This window comes from Ilyonectria robusta, assembly GCF_021365365.1.
Source record: "Ilyonectria robusta strain PMI_751 chromosome Unknown BGZ61scaffold_54, whole genome shotgun sequence".
Taxonomy (NCBI): Eukaryota; Fungi; Ascomycota; class Sordariomycetes; order Hypocreales; family Nectriaceae; genus Ilyonectria; species Ilyonectria robusta.
The window spans coordinates 1-20025 of NW_025764488.1; the positions used below are offsets into that span (position 1 = coordinate 1).

At 52.9% G+C, this 20025-nt stretch overlaps 7 protein-coding genes across 7 annotated transcripts; 6 read left to right on the forward strand and 1 right to left on the reverse strand.

The window, feature by feature from the left end:
• Nucleotides 1-248: 248 nt before the first annotated feature.
• Nucleotides 249-1239, forward strand: BGZ61DRAFT_467028 (uncharacterized protein). Its single transcript, XM_046247729.1, has one exon. The coding sequence runs from the start codon at nt 495-497 to the stop codon at nt 1113-1115; it is 621 nt and encodes a 206-aa protein (XP_046094644.1). The 5' UTR covers nt 249-494; the 3' UTR covers nt 1116-1239.
• Nucleotides 1240-1739: 500 nt separating this feature from the next.
• On the forward strand, nt 1740-2813 carry BGZ61DRAFT_372806 (uncharacterized protein; the record flags this gene model as incomplete). Its single annotated transcript, XM_046242207.1, has 2 exons — nt 1740-2041; nt 2108-2813. The coding sequence occupies 2 exons, from the start codon at nt 1740-1742 to the stop codon at nt 2811-2813; spliced, it is 1008 nt and encodes a 335-aa protein (XP_046094645.1).
• A 638-nt stretch (nt 2814-3451) lies between these two features.
• On the forward strand, nt 3452-4427 carry BGZ61DRAFT_594530 (uncharacterized protein; the record flags this gene model as incomplete). Its single annotated transcript, XM_046256856.1, has 2 exons — nt 3452-3795; nt 3878-4427. 2 exons carry the CDS (start codon nt 3452-3454, stop codon nt 4425-4427), a joined length of 894 nt encoding a protein of 297 aa, XP_046094646.1.
• A 1382-nt stretch (nt 4428-5809) lies between these two features.
• Nucleotides 5810-7632, forward strand: BGZ61DRAFT_434652 (methionine permease; the record flags this gene model as incomplete). The annotated part of the gene is made up of 3 exons (XM_046243962.1): nt 5810-6946; nt 7022-7419; nt 7478-7632. 3 exons carry the CDS (start codon nt 5810-5812, stop codon nt 7605-7607), a joined length of 1665 nt encoding a protein of 554 aa, XP_046094647.1. The 3' UTR covers nt 7608-7632.
• A 467-nt stretch (nt 7633-8099) lies between these two features.
• On the forward strand, nt 8100-12484 carry BGZ61DRAFT_434654 (P-loop containing nucleoside triphosphate hydrolase protein; the record flags this gene model as incomplete). Its single annotated transcript, XM_046243963.1, has 3 exons — nt 8100-8569; nt 8637-9297; nt 9356-12484. The coding sequence occupies 3 exons, from the start codon at nt 8100-8102 to the stop codon at nt 12482-12484; spliced, it is 4260 nt and encodes a 1419-aa protein (XP_046094648.1).
• A 472-nt stretch (nt 12485-12956) lies between these two features.
• On the forward strand, nt 12957-15013 carry BGZ61DRAFT_524038 (uncharacterized protein). The gene is made up of 2 exons (XM_046252619.1): nt 12957-13483; nt 13539-15013. Exons 1-2 carry the CDS (start codon nt 13397-13399, stop codon nt 14916-14918), a joined length of 1467 nt encoding a protein of 488 aa, XP_046094649.1. The 5' UTR covers nt 12957-13396; the 3' UTR covers nt 14919-15013.
• Nucleotides 15014-15148: 135 nt separating this feature from the next.
• Nucleotides 15149-19021, reverse strand: BGZ61DRAFT_372862 (uncharacterized protein; the record flags this gene model as incomplete). The annotated part of the gene is made up of 2 exons (XM_046242211.1): nt 15149-16336; nt 16397-19021. The coding sequence occupies 2 exons, from the start codon at nt 19019-19021 to the stop codon at nt 15149-15151; spliced, it is 3813 nt and encodes a 1270-aa protein (XP_046094650.1).
• Nucleotides 19022-20025: the final 1004 nt, after the last annotated feature.

Here is a 20025-nt window from a genome sequence, read left to right on the forward strand (position 1 = left end):
GATTCCTTTGCGAGAGAGGTAGGATGCCAGCTTAAGCGGCGGTAGGCAACTAGTTACGCACGACATAAATACACGCCTGTTGCGAACTGTGCAATCTACCCAATGAGCGCATATAGTCAAGAGAATGAAGGTGCCTTATTTTCCTCCAGAACAGAGGAGTCTGCCATCGCCGTTTATCAGCGGTGGGAGCGGAGCTCCTATAGTGGGTCCGCTTAAGCTAATCATTCCACAGCTCCTTGCAACAACATCATTAACCTCACAACAATACCTTGCGCTGCCCCAAAGTTGGTGGACTTTTTTCTTATTTTGATCTACAAAGCTCAAGCAAGCGGCTTCCATGAAGCAACGCGAGCGCTTCCCCAATCTGACTAGGACAAGTAGAATCCTGTCATGCGAAGTTGCGTCAACCACATTTCCTTGCTTCAGGCCATTCCTTCAGTTACCGCCTCAAGACCAGCTGTCCGCTTGCGATCCTCCAGGATTCCTTCGCCAAAATGGCAGCTGCGGACATGGCTAATATGCCTCCCCCATCATCCCAATCCCACTTCGAGAACTTTGGCAACTTTGTTCCCGATAACAACGCGTCCTTCGATGATGAATTCTCGCGCCTCGCATCCTCCCAGGACTGGGTCGGCGGCACCCAGGAATACCAGAGACAACGCACGATTGCACTGCGATCCGAATTGAAGCTGCACTACTTCTCGCAGTCACAGGAGCTCGAGGAAGAGCACGAGCTCACTGACGAGGAAATGCTCCAAGGCTATCAGGCCCTTTGCCAGGAAGTCGGAATCGCGGCTAGTGATTCGATCCAGGAATGCAAGAGGGATCTCAAGGGCACCTTGGTTAACATCGTTGACCTAATTGATGCACGGAGAACAGGCAAGCAGGTCAAGGTATGGGAAGACTTTGAGGCGTTTCGCAACTACACGCTGATGGAAGGACACACGATTAATGGGAAGGAGGCCGCAAAAGAAGGAGGAATTTTGCAATCCTTACTCCAACGTTTGAGGTTCCCACGACGAGACAGGCAGCATGGCCGCAGGCGGAGGGGTCGTATGTCAAGAGGAGTCTCGGGCCGGGTAATGAAGAGGAGCGTACATGCCCACGGGTCGTAAGAGACTGGCTTGTCGATTTTGTAATAATAGTACGGTCATGAGCGGAATTAGAATGCTCTTTGTAACTTAGGGTCATATTGGAAGTAATATTTTGCCGTCATCCGTCATCCGGCTCTGCAGGTGGGTGTGACGGTGCCCGATAATGGATTTCCGCACCGTGCGGATGTGCGGATGTGCGGATGTACGGATAGCGAACCGCTCTCGCCTTTACTCAAAACTACCGAGATAGTTCCCTTTCGGCGTTCGCGCACTCCACACTCCGCATTCCCCAGACCCCAGACGATGACTGTAGGGGTTATTCCCCACTCCGAAATGCTCATCCGATCTGACCGTCTCTGTTGATTCGTCCGCTCGCTCGACTCTACCGACGCTGCGACGTCACGGTTGTCGGGTATGTACTCCGTACCTCGAGGTACAGTCGGAGATGGGATCGGAGATGGGATCGATGCCATGACTAAAGGGCCGCGATGAATGCTTACTTATAGCCAGCCTAGGCTCGTGCCAATAACCTGGGTTGTCAGCATATCCGCCTTCATCCTCATCCTCATCTTCATTCTCATCCTCATCTTCATTCTCATTCTCATCTTCATCCTCATCCACATACTATTCCCCACCGCAGCCGTCATGTTCGGAAAAGTTGCCCTGGAGGAGGCATTCGCCCTACCCCGATTTCAGGAAAGGACAAGGTGGTGGGCTTCTCTCTTTGCCGTGGACCCTGATAAGCATGCTGCCGAAATCACCGACATCACCACCACTCGCATCGAGTACATGGACAAGCACGGCGTCGGATACACCATCTTGTCCTATACAGCACCCGGAGTCCAGGATGTGTGGGATCCCAAGGAGGCCCAGGAGCTGGCTGTCGAGGTCAATGACTATGTTGCCGGAGCCATCAAGCCACACCCGGATCGCCTTGGTGCCTTTGCGTGAGTGACACTTGCACGTCGGAGACCCGGAATCTCATGCAGTTCGCTAATTCATTTCTCCCCTAGTACCCTGTCAATGCATGACCCGTCTGAGGCCGCGGCCGAGCTTGAGCGTTGTGTGACCCAGCTGGGCTTCAAAGGAGCTCTTGTCAACGACACCCAGCGCGCGGGCCATGACGGAGACGATATGATCTTCTACGACGGCCCTGAATGGGATGTCTTTTGGGCCAAGGTGACCGAATTAGATGTTCCCTTCTATCTTCACCCCAGGAACCCCACCGGCTCAATCCATGACAAGCTGTGGGCCAAGAGGAAGTGGCTTATTGGACCCCCCCTCAGCTTCGCTCAGGGTGTTAGTCTGCACCTCCTCGGCATGGTTACCAATGGTGTCTTTGACCGACACCCGAAGCTCCAGATCATCATCGGCCACTTGGGAGAGCATATTCCGTTTGATCTGTGGAGGATCAACCACTGGTTCGAGGACGTCAAGAAACCCCTGGGTCTCTCATGCAAAAAGACAATCCGAGACTACTTTGCCCAGAACATTTGGATCACCACTAGTGGGCACTTTTCCACACCGACCCTCGAGTACTGCATCACCGAGATCGGAGCTGATCGCATCCTCTTCTCCATTGATTACCCCTTTGAGTCATTCGGTGACGCATGCGACTGGTACGATGAGGTGAAATTAGGAGGAGACGATGTGAAGAAAATTGGCAAGGACAATGCCAAGAAGCTGTTTAAGCTTGGTGCCTTCAAGGACTCCGAGTAGTTTAGGTAGCATAAATATGATAAAGTTACTCCTCACAAGCATGCCAGGCCGTGTCCTGCCTCACAGCTCATGAATAGAACCACTACCCTACCTAGTGTGGAGAGAACAAGAACTGTGCTGGATACGTACCTACCTACGACAATAACTAGGTAGGTAGTGCATGAGTCGCGCTAATAAGGCGCGATAAGTTGAGAGACAAGTTGAAGCCGTCAATCTGATAGGATGATTCCGTGATGTTTTCGGAAGTCGGAAGTGCATCCTGGATCGGAAGTTCCGCTTCCGACAATATTTGCCGAGTCAGGCGGATAATGCACCTGGCAACCCTTCCGTAGGTTAGATGGTTAGAACAGGAATAATGGGAATTTTACTAAGCACGCGCATTTCATACTGTCATGTGTATTATCGGCTGCCTTAAGTACGGGCCCTGAGCTGGACAAGGTATCGGGAAAATGGGTTCCTTATTACACTGGATTAGTCAATGTTGTAGTGGGCACTGCTCCAGCACAATGACTAGAGACTAAGATTTGTACTCATGACTTATTTCGACACTCATCCGTTAAACGACAAACTTGATTCCTTTTGCTTTCCTTTAACTCACCTGTCTTTTCAAACCGTCATACTCCTGGGTCCCAGCCACGATGTACAACAAGGAACAGATAGATAGGTATCTCGACCATATCGGGTTTCCTCGAGATGTACACCCAAAAGATCCACTCGAATTGTTGGCTGAGCTACAAAAGCGGCAGTTAGAGCGAGTGCCATTCGAGAATCTTTCACTCCACTACTCGGTACAAAAGGTTCTATCATTGGATCTCAACGACTTGTTCGAGAAGGTTGTCGTTCGTGGCCGTGGAGGATATTGCATGGAGAATAACAATTTCTTCGGGGCTGTTCTTCGAAGTCTAGGATTTGACTCCATGTATGCTGCGGGTAGGGTTAGCCGGCCTACGACAGATGGCAAAAATGGAGCATGGATAGGATGGTATGTTTCTTACCGCAAGGTTCCTCTGCATTCTTGATGCTTACTCCGTTTCATTGTTGGCGTGGCTGAATCATCTCCGCAGGAGTCACCTTGTGAACCTTGTCAAAATTGACAACCTCCGGTATTTGGTGGATGTTGGTCACGGCACCCCCTGTCCAACATATCCTATATTGTTGGGTGGCGGCATTGTGGATGGAATCATCCCACAACAGTTCAAAGTCGACTTCACACAGCTGCCCCAGCATTCAGACCCCAGTCAACGTCTCTGGGTTTATTCGCATCGCAGCTGCCAGGATTCACCCTGGGTCGAGGCTTACTGCTTCACGGAAACCGAGTACTTTGACACCGATTTTGAGACAATGAACCTCTATCCTATGACAAGTCCAAAGAGCTTCTTCACGCAGCACGTGGTCGCACACAGGTTTCTCGTGGACGAAGAGACGAAAGAATTGATTGGATTCGTAGCGCTTTTTGGAAACAGAATTAAAAAGAATATCCGGGGCAAAGAGACCGTCATGCGGACTTTTCAGGATGAGGAAGAGAGAATCGAGACAATCGATCGCTGGTTCCGGATCCGACTAAGCACAGACGAACGGCAAGCGATTAAGGGATATACGAGTGAATTAAAATAATTAAATTGACCGTGTCATATATACATTGGTGCCAAACCCTGCGATAAGGGTGCGCAATTCCGGGGATTGTGTATCACGATTCTCAATTCCAGCGCTGGCGGTTGGAGGGTTCCTGGGCGAAAACGTGCAATAAACCAAGTTTGCGTACATCTCGAGGACAGAGTAAAGTAGCCCAAAAAGCAACATGACCCGTGCTGATTCAATATACCCAAGACTAAGCTATAGAAATTGGTATGCGAGAGTGTTCGCAACATTATTGTGGTAACGCTGTCCGAACGGGAAATTACCCGAAGCCAGAGTGGTCAGCGGATACGGTCGTCGGCAAGCACCCTCATTATATGCGGCCGCACCGTATCCTCTTTAGTGTCTGAATTGTAGCTCCCGGCCGATCACGGCAGGCGTTGGCACGAAACACCTTAATGCCGACGTAGGGGTTAGTTACAACAGATGTCCCCAGTCTTGAGAGGGAGCGGGCAGTGGAAAGGAACCAAGTCCTTGTTTTTGACTACGAAGAACTCTACACAGTTTATGAGGCAGAACGATGGTAAAGGACATCTGTACAGTGACAAATCTTATCTTACAGTTGTGGTTGACCTTCCTTTCCACGGGCTAAATATAGATACAACTCGCGGATCAATAATACATCGGGGGTAGTAGCAATAGGCTTTTAGAAATATGGAGGACTGACTGTTTATCGCGATATGGTGATAACAAAGTACGCCGAGAGCATTAATTAGCACGTGCAAGAAGGCCGGCATATAATGTTTCTCGTTTCGAAGAATACTCAATTTCTTGATCCCCGTCTCTCTCCTTTACCGTCAAGTCATTTCGGATTTGTCAGCTCTCTGGGAGCACACCATCATCAGCAATATCGCATCACACCTGCGTATATCGAGAGAAAAAATGTCTAAACAATCCTGAGAGTTGTTTGGAAAATGGCCCGAGTCGCGATATTGCATGCAGAATTAGCCACTAGGAGCTATTTGAAGTGCCCGCCGCCCCCCTTCTCAACGTCTTTGTGTAGTGACTGTCTTGTTTCGACAATGAGAAAACCTCACGCTCGGTGTCATTATTTATCACAGCCACACTCGTTCCGCCACAGGCAGACCTAAACCCTGTCAAATCCGCCAGCGATAACGTTGATACTCAGACCCTCCCTTTCCTAGTCAATCGCGCAATCCGCATCACGCCTGACGAAGTTGCAGCCTGACCCATTACGAGCCATGGAAGACCCGGATGTCTCATGGCCGAGGCAGGAAAGTGGTCAGCAGCGAGGAATGTGAAAATGGAGGACTGCCCTGTTCTCACCCTGTTCCTATTCATAATGATCATCATCGGCCTCGTCTTGAGTCAAGGCGAGCTAGCAATATCTTCGACATCAAATGGATAGCAAGGCTGCTCAAGATCCTGAGCTACGGCCGCTCCTCCAAACGACAGACCGTGTTCTATCTGATTCAGACACTTTCACAGACCGAGATGCCATCCGAAGGCCCTTTGCGAGCCCTATCGATGGAGGTGAGATTGGCGCTGGTGATCCTCAACCGTCGCGCTCAGTCGAAGACGTGGTGCTCCCCGAGGCATCGCCTCTTGGGCGAACAATTTCCTGGCAGAGCGCTTACATCCTGGCGATATCGCGCGTCGTCGGCAGCGGCATCTTTGCTACACCGGGCGCCATCACCCAGTCCGTGGGAAGCATCGGCCTTTCGCTCTCGCTATGGGTTGTCGGCGCTGTGATAGCTGCCTGCGGCCTTTCAGTGGCCTTGGAATATGGGTGCATGCTGCCGCGCTCCGGCGGAACCAAGGTCTACCTCGAGTTTACGTATCGGTGGCCGAGATTCCTTGCCTCGACTTTGTACGCCATATACGCAGTGATGCTGGGCTTCACAGCGAGCAACTGCGTCGTTTTCAGCCGCTATGTCCTATTCGCTCTGGGAGTCCATGAGCCTGGAAACGTTTCCCTCAAGGGCCTGGCCATTGGGTTACTCACCACCGTCACTGTGGTTCATGGAATCTTTCCCAAAACTGGCGTCAGAATACAGAACACCCTCGGCTGGGTCAAGGTTGGGGTAATATTGTTCATGATCCTCTCGGGGATTTATGTTGTTCTCTTTCGCCCAGACTCCGACTCGATGTCCGAAAGATCAAACCTACTCTCCTGGGACCAACTTTGGGAGGACAGTAGCTGGAACTGGGGCGTCATAGCGACATCCTTGTTCAAGGTGTTTTATTCATATGCTGGACTCGACAATGTCAGCAATGTATTGAACGAGGTCAAGGATCCTGTCCGAACACTGAGATCGGTGGCCATGACAGCGCTTGCCACGGCATGCAGTATGTACTTTCTCATCAACGTGGCATATTTTCTGGTCGTTCCCGTGGATGAGATCCGAGACAGCGGCGAGCTGATTGCGGCTCTCTTCTTTGAGCACCTTTTTGGCGAGAACCTTGGGCGAAGAATCCTGCCTCTAGCTGTGGCACTTTCTGCGGCTGGAAACGTCATGGTTGTGACTTTTGCCATGGTGAGCCCCCTTGAACCATATTATCATCGATTATTGGTAAGTGGGGAAGAAGGACTAATAATTGGGTAAATACAGGCACGCATTAAGCAAGAAATTGCTAGACAGGGCTTCCTCCCATTCTCCGACCTCCTATCGTCGTCCAGGCCTTTCAACTCCCCGCTGGGCGGTTTCATTGTTCATTATATCCCATCTTTTCTTGTCATTGCCCTGCCGCCATCTGGGTCAGTGTACTCGTTCATCCTTGAAGTCGAGGGATACGCTGGTGAGCTTGTGAGCCTCGCGGTCGCTGTTGGGCTTCTTAAGTTACGGTTCCAACGACCCGACCTCAAACGGCCTTTCAAGGCATGGACGCCTGCCGTGTTGGTTAAGATAACGCTCGCAATTGCACTCATTGCGGCGCCATTCTTCCGACCTCCTGAAGGCTCTGGTAATGGCCTGTTCTATGCCACCTACGCCCTTGTAGGGGTAACTATGTATGCTGCCCTTCCATGCCAAATATCTCTTACCATGCTGCTAACCGCACCACTGCAGCTTCCTTGCAGGGATCGTCTACTGGTATGTGTGGACAATTGCCATTCCTCGCTGGCGAGGGTCTAGACTGGAGGAGGAAACCCGGGTCCTTCAAGACGGAACTGTTGTTACAAAGCTGGTATATATTTAGAGCGAGAATCATTGATAATGTGTACAAACCAGGCATCTCCAAACGGGGTTTCCCGGCCACAATTGTTGGGCTTGAAAAACACTCGTCTAGCTCAGATGCTTCCCATGAGACCAACGGCCGTGTTGCAGTTGTCAAAACTCTGGGCGTGACCTCTGTGGAGTTTTCCTACAACATGAACCCGAACCCTACCACTGATTGGCTGTGTGGGAGGCGTTCTAAGTCAGTTGGAGCTTGAAATGCGCGAACAATATGAAGCCGCCAAAGAACAATAGGCACCGCGTCTGTGCCACCACTTTTGGGTGTCAGATTCTCGTCACCCCATTTGCATCCACATCTTGATGCTGTTCTTTGTACTCGATTTAGCTGATGAAAAATTACAATATTTGCCAGAAACCCCTCTTTCGTTCCTCGTCGCCATCATCTCTGAAGCAATGCCCGTTCCACTGACCCATCAGTCCCCTTCACAAGTTCACGTCCCCTTGCGCAGACACCATGGAATCAGCGACTCCTAATCGCCTTGAGACTCGGGCTTCTAAAGAGACTTCCCGAAGCCCCCAGCAAGCCGCAAAGTCATCGTGGAGACAGCTCTTTGTTTTCACCAAGAGAGCCCATGTACTTCCCTTGGCCAGCGCCCTGACTGCCTCCGCCATCTCGGCTGGTTTCAAGACCATTCTGGCCATCATCCTGGGAAAGGTCTTTGACATAATCGCCGGCTTCGGAAACGGAACCCTCGACGGCCATGAGGCTTTGTCCAGGATCTCCAGGTGGTCCCTTATCCTGCTTGGTCTAGGGATGGGCTACTGGCTGGCGAACTCGGCATTCCTAGCTCTTTGGGTAGTCTTTGGCGAGTTGCAGGCTAACAGTGTTCGACGCGACCTCTTCGAGAACTTCCTTTCCAGAGATATGGCTTGGTTTGACTCACAGTCCGAGGGCATATCCAGTCTTCTCGTCAGAGTCCAGACGTGAGTTGTTTATACCTCCATATTCCCCAAGGTTGCCGACATCTCGCCTAACACGACGCCTGAACAGACAAACCAGAGAACTACAGCTCGCAACATCCCAAGTTCTCGGCCTACTAGTGTGTGATGTCATAACCTCCTTCGCCTCCCTCGGTATCGCGCTCTACTACTCGTGGAAACTCACCTTAGTACTTCTCGCCATCTTGCCAATATCGGTGGTTGTTCTATCATTAGCTACTCGGCGGTTGGAACCCGCCATCCAAGCACAAAAACGATATCTAGCTATTGCTTCAAAGCACGCTGTGGCGTCAATTACCGCCATAGACCTCGTCAAGGTCTTCAAGGGATACGACCAGGACGTTTGGCAATACTCAACCGCCGTCACGGCTGCAGCAAAGCCTTACCTCGTCCAGGCGCAGTGCAATTCTACACAAATGGGATACATCAGCTTCAGTGGAATTGCCATGTTCGTTGTCGGCTTTTGGTACGGCGTGATCCTGGTCAACGGAGGGCTCGCGCCTGGCCATGTCCTCGCCACCTTCTATGCAACCTTGGCTTCGTTCCAGGCAATCGAAGCTCTCATGCCGCAATGGTTGGTCATTGCAAAAGGCATGTCGGCAGGAGGGTTTTTAGCTGCAATGGTCTCGAATTACAAACAAGGGCACGGAGCCAAAGCAATGACGGGCTCACTGAGGCCAGACGGATGTGCTGGCGACATTGAACTGACCAATGTAAGCACCCCAGCCCAGCTTTTCTCATGCTGCAGAGCGCATTGTTAACAATTAACAGGTTAGTTTTGCATATCCTTCAAACCCAGAGACAAGGGTACTGAATACTTCGTCCTTTTTCTTCCCCGCTGGCGAGTTGACCTTCATTGTCGGCCGAAGCGGATCTGGTAAGAGCACTCTTGGAAACCTCATGGTCGGGTTTTACGAAGCCGTTACTGGCGAGATCCAAATAGATAATCAACCCTTGCGAGTTTTGGATAAGCACTGGCTTCGGGAAAACGTCACATTGATCCAGCAGTCCAGCATTCTGTTCAACGACAGCTTGTTCAAAAACATTGCCTTTGGTCACCTCGCTCCAGAACAAGCAACACAGTCAGAAGTGAAAGCCGCCTGCGATGCCGTGTTGTTACAGTCCACCCTCACAGCACTTCCAAGTGGCCTAGAAACCAATGTCGGCTTAGGGGGTTACAATTTGAGTGGCGGCCAGAAGCAAAGAGTGGCACTGGCACGAGCTCGGCTCAGGGACCCTCCAATACTCATTCTCGACGAGGTTACGAGTGGCTTGGATCAAGTCAGCCGGGATTTGATCATGGAGGCGATTCGAGACTGGAGGCGTGGGAAGACCACCATCATTATTACTCACGACGTTTCCCAGATTGGAGACGACGACTTTGTGTACGTCATGGACAACGCATCCCTGGTGGAGGAAGGCTTCAAACGCGATCTAGTTCGCGGCAGTGTCGGTGCATTTGATACACTTGCATCCACCGACCAAAACGACCTTCATGATAGCCCGATTGGGATCAATGTCACTTCTCCCGACGGCCCCAGCCCTCACTCTCTGGTCACGATTCCTCCTTCGGCAAGAGGTTCGCGTGTTTCCAGAGTCTTCATGGAGGAACTCGAAGGACTACAACGGAACTCGCTGCTCGTACCTGGAACTGGCATGTCCCGGAGAATCTCATGGGGCGCAAGTACCACGGCAGCGTTGAGAATGAGAACAGAGCAGATATGGGAATCGGATATGCCTATAGAACGACCAAGGTCGGGGATAAGAAGCCCGCCACCACTGCATGAAAGACCCATAATGCCACAATACTCGCGTGGTATCACTGAGATTCCGGAAATAAGAGTGAGCGGCTCAACAGAGGAGACTGGCTACATATTTGGGGGAGCTGACCGCCGAGGAAACATATCGAGTCTACGACTGGCACGATATGATGAAAAGACGGCTTCGAACACAACCAGAGACACGTCAAAAGAGACACCGAATGACATCTCGCAGCCGACTTCGTTGGTAGCCATCCTCAAGACGGTGTGGCCGGCTCTTGGGCCTCGCCATCGCCTCATCCTCGTGCTTGGGATACTCACCTGCACCGTGGGAGCAGGTGCTATCCCTACGTTTGCGTACTGCTTCGCTCAGCTTCTCGGAGTAATGTGGTCACCTGGAGACAAGCTGGCCGAGGGAAAGAAATGGGCCATCTACCTCTTTGTGGTGGCGGTTGTCGACGGCGCCTGCACTGGTGGCGGCCGGTATCAACTCGAAGTCGTTGGCCAGGCTTGGATCAACACCATCCGCGTCCAAGCCCTGAAGAAGATCTTGCGACAGCCCAAGTCGTGGTTTGACCAGGCGCAAAACTCGCCTGGCCGCATCAACGAGTGCCTTGATCGCAACGCTGAGGAGATGCGCAACATCGTCGGGAGGTTTGTCCCCATTGTCATCGTTGTCACTGTCATGACCTTGGTGGCCGTCACCTGGGCCCTCGTGGTCTCTTGGAAACTCACCCTGGTCGCGATGGCACTGGCACCCGTGGTGATGGGCGCAGTCAAGGGCTTCTCTGTCGTCAGCGGGAAGTGGGAGGCAACTTGCAACAAGGGCGCCGAGGAATCCAGCGCTACCCTCACCGAGATCTTTCTCAACATCCGGGTAGTGAGAGCCTTCACTTTGGAGGGCCACTTCCGTGCCAAGTATAATCAGTCTGTCTCGCATACCTTCAGCCTCGGGATGCGGAGGGCAGTGTTCATCAGCGGGCCCTATGGGCTGTATCAGTCGCTCAACTACCCTCTGACGGCGCTGGTCTTCTACTACGGCACGGTTCTCCTTGCGTCGGATAAGAACATTACAGCTACAGCCGTGGTTCAGGTTGTGAATCTGCTCCTGTTTAGCGTCGGGACTGCCACCGGTTTCTTGAGCGCGATGCCACAGGTCACCATGGCTCAAGTAACGGCCTCACAGATTCTGGCGTATGCCAACATGTCGCCGAAGCCGTCTTCCAAAGCCTTTGGTACTAAGACGCCCACGACAACGCTTCCTGTTCGGCTGCACGAGCTTAGCTTCTCGTATAAAGCGGACGGAGATCGCCCGGTGTTGCGAGGAGTGTCGTTTGAAGTCCACCCAGGGACATTTTTGGCCATCGTGGGCCGCTCTGGGTGTGGTAAGTCGACTGTCATGTCGCTACTGCTGGGCCTCTACTCGCCTTCGGCGCGTTCGATGCTCAGCAGGGCCTCGCCTTTGACGTTTGCTGGTATTCCATCCAGTGAAATCGACATGGAGCATCTCAGGTCTATGATGGCGTATGTGCCGCAGACGCCATTCCTATTCCCGGCGACTATTGCAGAAAACATTTCCTACGGCATTGGCGAAAGCTCATCGTTACGACGAATCGACAGCATCGTGGCGGCCGCCCAAGCTGCAGGTCTGCACGAGTTTATCGTGTCTTTACCAGAAGGATACAACACACTTGTCGGCGACGGCGGCCAGGTGCTCTCAGGGGGGCAGGCGCAGCGACTGAGTATTGCACGGGCACTCGCGCGGAAGCCCTCGTTGTTAGTCCTCGACGAGCCTACGAGCGCTCTCGACGCAGAGAGCTCCGAGACGATCCGGAAGACGATTCAGGAGCTAGCAGACCGGGCCAAGCAATCTCGGGGCGGCATGGCCATCGTCGTCGTCACGCATAGTCGCGAGATGATGGCCGTGGCGGACCGGGTCGTGGTGCTCGAAGACGGGGCGAAGGTGGAAGAGGGAACGTATCACGGTCTGCTACAGAAGAACGGGAGGTTTGCGGACCTTGTCAGCGGTGGAGGATGGACTGGAGAAAAGGGGGAGGTAGAAGGGAAAGGAGAAGGATCGGGAGGAGGAGGAGGAAGACGATATTTCGAAGAAGCTATTGAGAAGCAAGGGATGTTCTAGCGGAGGTGACAGTAGAGGCGACAGTGGAGGCGATAGCGGAGGCGATAGCGGAGGTCATGGCGGAGGTCATGGCGGAGGCGGAACCGGGAAAATCGGGGACGGGATCGGGTGTTGAGTCCATCCGTGGGTGGAGGGCATGAAGAGGAAGGGAGCATTGACTTTGTGACATGGTTACGGTGCAGTACACGCTTTTGGATCAAACCTGCTTGCTACTCCGTCTTTTCGTTTATTTATTCTCGTCTGTTCTTGTCCCAAGTCTCGTTACATGGTCCAACCGAGTCGCTTTATTCAAGAAGGGCTCTCCGTTTTTCGGACGGGCCGAGCATATCCATCTCACGCTCATCCATGCTTGCTTACCTCGCTACAAAAAATGCCAAAAAGTGACAACCAAGTAAAAGGCCGCGGCATAATAACGGCCGTCTTGTTTTAAAGCCCGTGACCCTTTTTTAACGTTTTTTAGCACCCGCTAACGGCTATCCGAGCTGTTACCTTCGCCCGCATCACGCCGATTGAGTCGGACGTGTGATGTAACGCCCCCGAGTCTGGTCGATTAGTGATCAACAAGCCACAAGCCACAACCCGACAAGCCGCCTGGCGCTCTTCTCAACGAGTCAACTCACGCTCCTCATTTATTCATACGTGGAACATTGTTACATCCGCATCAACGTCTTCTTGCCTGGTAATTCGCAGCTGCTCATCCAAGTGGGAAGGCTCTTCTGTTGTCGATTCAAAAAATCCGTAATTGGCCATAGTCAGACCACTCCACCGTTGCTGTCCATTCTCTATTCTCCATTCTTCATCCTCTCTTCTCTGTTCTCCATTCTCTGGCCCCCACCGCATCCCTCCCTCTCCACCAATCCACCAAGCACATCCAAACATCTCTTAAAGATTCGTCCGTTATAAAGTCATCCCATGCCAGATCATCCCAAGCCCGCCCCCGTCAAGCGACGAGGTCGGCCTCCCTCCAACCCCTCTGAAATAGACGATGCCACTCTCAAGGTAATACATCAGCACTCGCTCCTAATAGATTCAACACACGCTTATCATCGTCTAGGCCCGCCGCCAACGCAACCGCGAAGCCCAGAATGTCTTCCGCAGGCGGAGGCAGGCAGCTGAAGCGGAGCAAGGCAAGAGGCTCCGCCGGTTGGAGGAGGTCGTCGAGGAGATGAGCTCCATCTTTGTCAGCTTCGTCGATGAGATGCTCGAGACTGAGGTCGTTAACAAGCAGCCGAACTTGGTTGGGAGCTTGCGTCGGTCCATGGCACGCATTCTCGCCTTGGCCCATGAAGTCGTCGGACCAGACGACGAGCAAAATGCATCCTGTACACCATCCGTGGCTCCAGCTATTGAGCCAACATCAACCTCCATATCAACCTCTACATTAACCTCTACATCAACCTCTACATCAACATCAACCACCAAACTGCTGGCAGGCATTCCCGAGAACGATATGTCAGGCCACTCCTCAGCATCACCACCAGGCCACTCCTCGACTTCACCACCAGGCGACTCATCGACGTCCAGTCACTCCTCCGAAGACACCATGGAATGTGATACACACACAGGAACTGACCCAGCCTACCGCGCCTCCCAATCGGCCCTCATCCTCACCCTGCCAGGACCACCGGGCGCCGACTACCACATCCCTGATGAACCTCCAGAAAACGCCATGGTCGCTGCCCCTCCGCTACCTCCCCAAATATACGGAAATGGCTGGACTATAACGAATCATCCGATTATTGGAGTGAAGCACTGGGGAGCTCGCGTGCCTCTGTCCCAGGACTCCTTCGCCCACCGCCTCGCAAAGGCAAGCCTCAGCATCGCATATCTGATCCTCACCAAGGCCCAACACCCACCTATACCTCAGTCAGAGGAATATCGTGTCTTCGGAACAAACCTAGACTATACGGACAAACGCGAGATGTTGATCCGCTTGAGATGGCTACTGGGGCCGGGCATTGGAGACATGTATCGCGTCGTTGATCTGCCGTATGGGCAACACGGCTCCCAAGTCTTCACGAGGAATGATTTGAATCCCGCCTTCGAGGACATGGGCTGGACTGGCATCTACAAACCCCATCCCAGCAATCGCGACCAGGGATATTTTAGCATCTTGGGCGTCGAGAAGCAGCTGCTGGCCCTCGGAGGCCGAATCATCGACGCCGAGACGCTCGAGCTCAACATCGCCAACCCGTCATCACCCAACAACCCGCCCAGCGAGGTCCCCTCCGGACAGCCGGACAGCTGGAGCTTTGTAGACTTCTTCTCACCCGATCAACTACGCCCGCGGCCCAACGTCCTAACCATGCAGCTCAGCATCGGACTGCTTGTGTCCAATTTGTCCCGTAGCGCCGTCTGCCTCATGCGCGGGCCTGGGTATCCGCGAGATGAGCTAGGCGGCGCCATCCAGGGGTCGGTAATCAAGGTGACATAATGTGTACAGGAAACAGCTTTGGTTAGAAACGCAACTTGGATCTTTTAAAAACAGCATCGAGCAGCCTAGCAAGTTTCCACAGAAAAGAAAATCACAAATATATCATTGGTACCGTTCCCTATATGGTTTATCCATCATAACTTCGTAGTCGTCATATTACTGTACTGTCTCTATTCAGACCCTTCTTCTCGATGGGCGATTCGAGTATTACGATTCCGGTTTGGCCTTCGTCACCTTCTCTTCGACCTCAGCAGCGATTCCCATTTGAAACCGCTTGACCTCTTTGTCGGAGCCTGTGCCTGAGACTGTCGTGCGTTCTGAGAAACCTGGCTCGTCGGGTTTCGCACCTGTCTCCGGTTTCTTTTGCGATTCACGGCGACGAACCTCATAAATGCAGCGTCTTGGCTTGGAGGCACCGTGCTGTCGCTCTTCGCCCTCAGAATTGGATCATCCTTCAATGTTCGCGGGTGAAGCTCCAGAGTAGCACCATCATACTCCCGGCCCAACTTGGCTGCTTCGATAAGTCCCTTCAGGTCGATCTCCCTGGTGTATCTCTCCGTTTCCTGTCTCCTCAATCTCGCCGAACTCTCCAACGCTGCTCTCTGATCCGCTGTTGTAGTCACATCCTGATCCACTGACTCTGAACCCAAGCCCAGTGTTTGGATGATGTTCTCTACTCGGCCCAATTCCTGATCTGGCTGTTCGTCGTCGCGCTTCTTGAACCTCTTGGGAATGAGGCAGGAAAAGCATCCTCGGAACGGCTTGACAGCTTTGTTATACGATATCCGACATGCGTCAAACAACGACTGCACTACGCTGTCCGGGACTTGTCGGATCAACGCGCCCAGTGGGATCGTCAGGATTCCGAAGAGCATACTCCACCCCCACTGCGAGCCCGTCAGGGGTCTTGTGTCGAACGCCTCGCCTCCGTTAAAAATGATGGTGAATTGGCCAGCCACAGTAATCAGTTGCACCCCGATAAACCAAGGGTTTTTCAACACGCCCTGATACCAGATGTCCAGCTTGTTGTCAACCCGCCGGCAATTGTGCTGATTGAAGAACTGCATCCACACGTAGATGTTGAAGACGAATGTTTGGAGTTTCTCAACTTCGAACTCGGTATCAGGGCTAAACAAGTCCCAGCCAGCATAATGGACGACGAAAATTACCGCAAGCTGGTAGAGTGCCTGCCCGATAATCATCTTCCACATGGTGATGGTAACTATCGGGGCATTTCGAGGCTCGGGTTTCCGTAGCAGGAAGTCGGGTGAGGGATTGTCGGTGGCTAAACCAAGAGACGCAAAAATATCCATTATCAAGTTAATCCAGAGCAGTTGGACGACTGTAAATATAGCATCCCCAACAAGTTCTGAAACGACGGTAATAATTCCGGCAGTTAGGTTGATCGTGAATTGAAACTGCGGCAGTACATTAGTTGTTTGCTCAACACACAAAAAGGGATCACGTCATTATCTTACCTGGCAGAATTTCTTTACCGCATCGTTGACAGTTCGACCCCAGGCCAACGCCTTTACGATGGAAGCAAAGTTATCGTCTAGAAGGATGATGGAGGCTGCCTCTTTGGCCACTTCTGTGCCCTGGATGCCCATGGCAAATCCAACGTCTGCGGCTTTGAGAGCCAGGGCATCGTTGGTGCCATCTCCGGTAACGGCTACAGTTTCATTCATGCCCTTTAAATGTGACACTAGGAGTAGTTTGTCCTCGGGGCTCGATCGGGCGAGAACCTGCAGGCGAGGGATGACGGCATCTAGCTGCTCTGATGTCAAATCTCGGAATGTTGGCCCGTCCATGGCGATGCCGCCGGCGGTGTAGATACCACATTCTGCAGCAATAGCCTTGGCGGTGAGGAAATTGTCCCCCGTAACCATACGAACAAAGACACCCGCCGCCTGACACTGTCGGACCGACTCCACGACCTCGGGGCGTAGCGGATCCCGGATTCCAAAGACGCCGAGGAAGACCATGCCGGACGCTAGCCATTCAAGGTTGAGAGACTCTGGGTCATCGTCTGGGTCCCCGAATACTTCGGACGCGTTAAAATCTCGGTATGCCATAGCCACAGGCCGTAGCAATTTTGAAGCATAGTCCTGGATAGTGTTGTTGAAACTCGCCCGGTCATCCTCAGATAGACGCGCCAGTGGCAATCTGTATGTTGGGTCGGAGACGATAAAGGCACAGTACTCGAAGACAACCTCAGCGGCACCCTTGACCAGTAAGCGATACATGCCGTTAGGAAGCTTAATAAGAGTGGCCATCCATTTGCGGGAGGAGTCAAATGGAAGCATAGTGACGACAGGGCAGTTGGCCCTCTCCTCCACCAGGGGGTTCATGCCCAGATGTTGACGACTGAATTCCAACAACGCTGTTTCGGTACTTGAACCGACGAATTCGGACGACCCGGAATCGTCGCTTTCGAAGGCAGTAGAGTTCAGTGCCACAATAGCCTTGATCAACGTCTTTGATTCTGTCGACAACGTAGTCACAAGCTGAGCAGAAGTGTCACACTTGATGGTGGATGCCCTGGACATGGACACGTCCAGATCCGTGTCAGCTAAATCCGTGTCATCGAAGTAGCACCGGAGCCCGATGCGACCAGTCACGACAGTCATCTTGTTTTGCGTCAGAGTTCCCGTCTTGTCTGAGCACACAGTTGTGGCATTTCCCATGATCTCACAAGACCTAAGAAGGCGTACGAGATTATTATCCTTGAGCATACGCTTGGTTGCAAAAGCCAACGCAATGGTGACGTTGAGGGCCAGACCTTCCGGGACGGTGATGACCACGACGGTGACGGACAATATGAGCACATGTAGAAAATCTTCCACCCTCTGAGAGGGCTCAACTTTGAGATTTCGCAAGTTAACCATGTAGCGGATGAAGAGGATGAGGAAGAAAATAGAGCCAGCAATGCTGCCGATGATGATGAGTTGCTTTCCAAGTCGTCCCAGCTTAGCCTGTAGTGGTGTCTCTTCCACATCGCTCCTCAGGGACACCAGGACACGTCCGTATGAAGAGTAGAGGCCAACAGCCGTGACGAGGTAGCGACCGTTTCCTCGAGAGACGGTTGTGCCGCTATGGATGAAGGGGTCGGCATGGACGGTATGGAAGGGATCGTTGTCGCTTGGAACAGTCTTGTGGACAAGAGCAGACTCGCCAGATATGGAAGATTCATCTACCTGGAGCGACGACGATTGTACAAGAATACCGTCGACAGCAACAACATCACCGGCCTCGACACGCAATATGTCACCAACCAGCACATCGTAGACGGAAATGGTCTGGTATCTGCCGGAGCGGATCACCGTCACATTCCTCTGTTCCTTGCGCTCATTGAGCTTTTTGAACTTCTGGTTCTTTTGCCAGTCAGTGGCAGCACTCGCTACCACAATAACGGCGATGGCAGCGACGATAGTGACGCCATCAACCCACTCGATGCGCGAAGAATCCACGGAGGGATCCACGGTCTGGTAAATTCCGATGGCGAGGGAGATGGTAGCAGAGATGGTCAAGAGAATTATGAGCTTGTCGTTGAAGGCAATCCACATGAGCCGAAAGAAGGACTTTTGCTTCCGCTGGGGGACGAGGTTCTCGCCAAAGACTCGTTTCCGGTCGATGTAGTGGTTATCGGGAGGCTCGCCGAGTCGCAGACCTTGGGCGAGGAGGGTGGGAGGTGTCGGCGGCGGCGGCCCCTCGATGATGGCGGGTGGGCGTCCATCGCGGCCAGCGGAAACAGCTTCGTCAAATGCCACCGTCCCATCAAGGTTGGTCTCGTCGATGCTCAGGCCAGAGGATATATCGGTGCGGAGGCCGGCTGCGAGGCCGGGGAGGCCTCCGAAAGCGCGTAGGGCAGGAAGGCTCTTGGTGGTCAGAAGCTTGTGAAGCTGGTTCGGAGAAAAGGCAAAGTTGCTTGTCGGATCGACCGTCTCTTCGCAAAAGTCGAGGGACGCATCGTGGGGGTTGGAAAGCTGAGAGGTTATCGCGGTGTCGTCTTGGACGTCTGGGGGGAGCTGCTGGGGCGCAACGGCAATTGACTCGGCACCATGGCCGGGGCGTACATCCGGGGCGGCCCTGATCTCATCCATCGAAGGGGGGTTGAGACGACGACGAAGCAACGGAGACACGCGAAACAAGACGGCCTTGAGTAGAAGTGCCAGATCCGGGGAAGAGAAAGGACCGGCAGAACGCTCACGGCTGCGAGTGGGGAGGGCCGTAGTGTGGCGCCCGGCCGACATCAAATCTAACCCATGGGCGTCACCAAAGGCAGAGCAACAGGACTTGTCCTCGTCACTTTTGCGGCGCGGCCCCACTTCGGAATGACTTGGGGTAGCTGCTTAACTGGTCCTTGGCGTCAAACCCCGGCCCATCCCATCATGAGCCTAAGTGGACATGATCTTCGCGGCGGTGGAGTCGGACTCAACAGCGCGTGCTGGGTGCCCAGTAAGCGCGAGGTTGTGGGAACGACCAGCTAGGGCTGTTGGTCTTTGGTAGAGGCAGAAACGATTGATCCAGGACTATCATGGACTGAGGGTTGATTTGGCTGCCTCCCATTGATCCTGCGGGTGTCCTTAGCGGTCTTGGTGGTCTTGGCGACCTTGCGGCGCTTGTCTTCCTCGGTGAGGAGAAGGGGGTCGTCAGTGTGTTTGTCACTGGGGCGCCAAGATTCGTCGCAGCGGTTCATTTTGCTCATCATTCGGGGACCTCCAGCGGGATCTGGACGCGTATTGCTGGTGAATTTCAAGCGAAAAGGCTTGGGTATCTGTCGATCAGCAAGGCCAGCCGCGAATCCAACGTCAGCATCAGTGTCAACGGCAGCAAGAAATGCCATAACATTTTATTTTGGCGTGTCGATGCGGTTTCGTTCACGCTTGATGGAGGGCCGGCTCTCGATTCGTGATGTTATGTGCCAACAATGATGACGCTCATAATCTCGGATGTCGATGACAGTCTGCTTCCTGGTTGCGTTGCAAGCACTGTAAGTAAATTGGGCAGGGGTTTCTTGGGCGTGTGCCTTCCCTCTTAGTGGACCTCAGCGACAGCAACCATCACGCCAGGTTCCTTCCTTCCTTAAGCACAATCTCGTCCCATT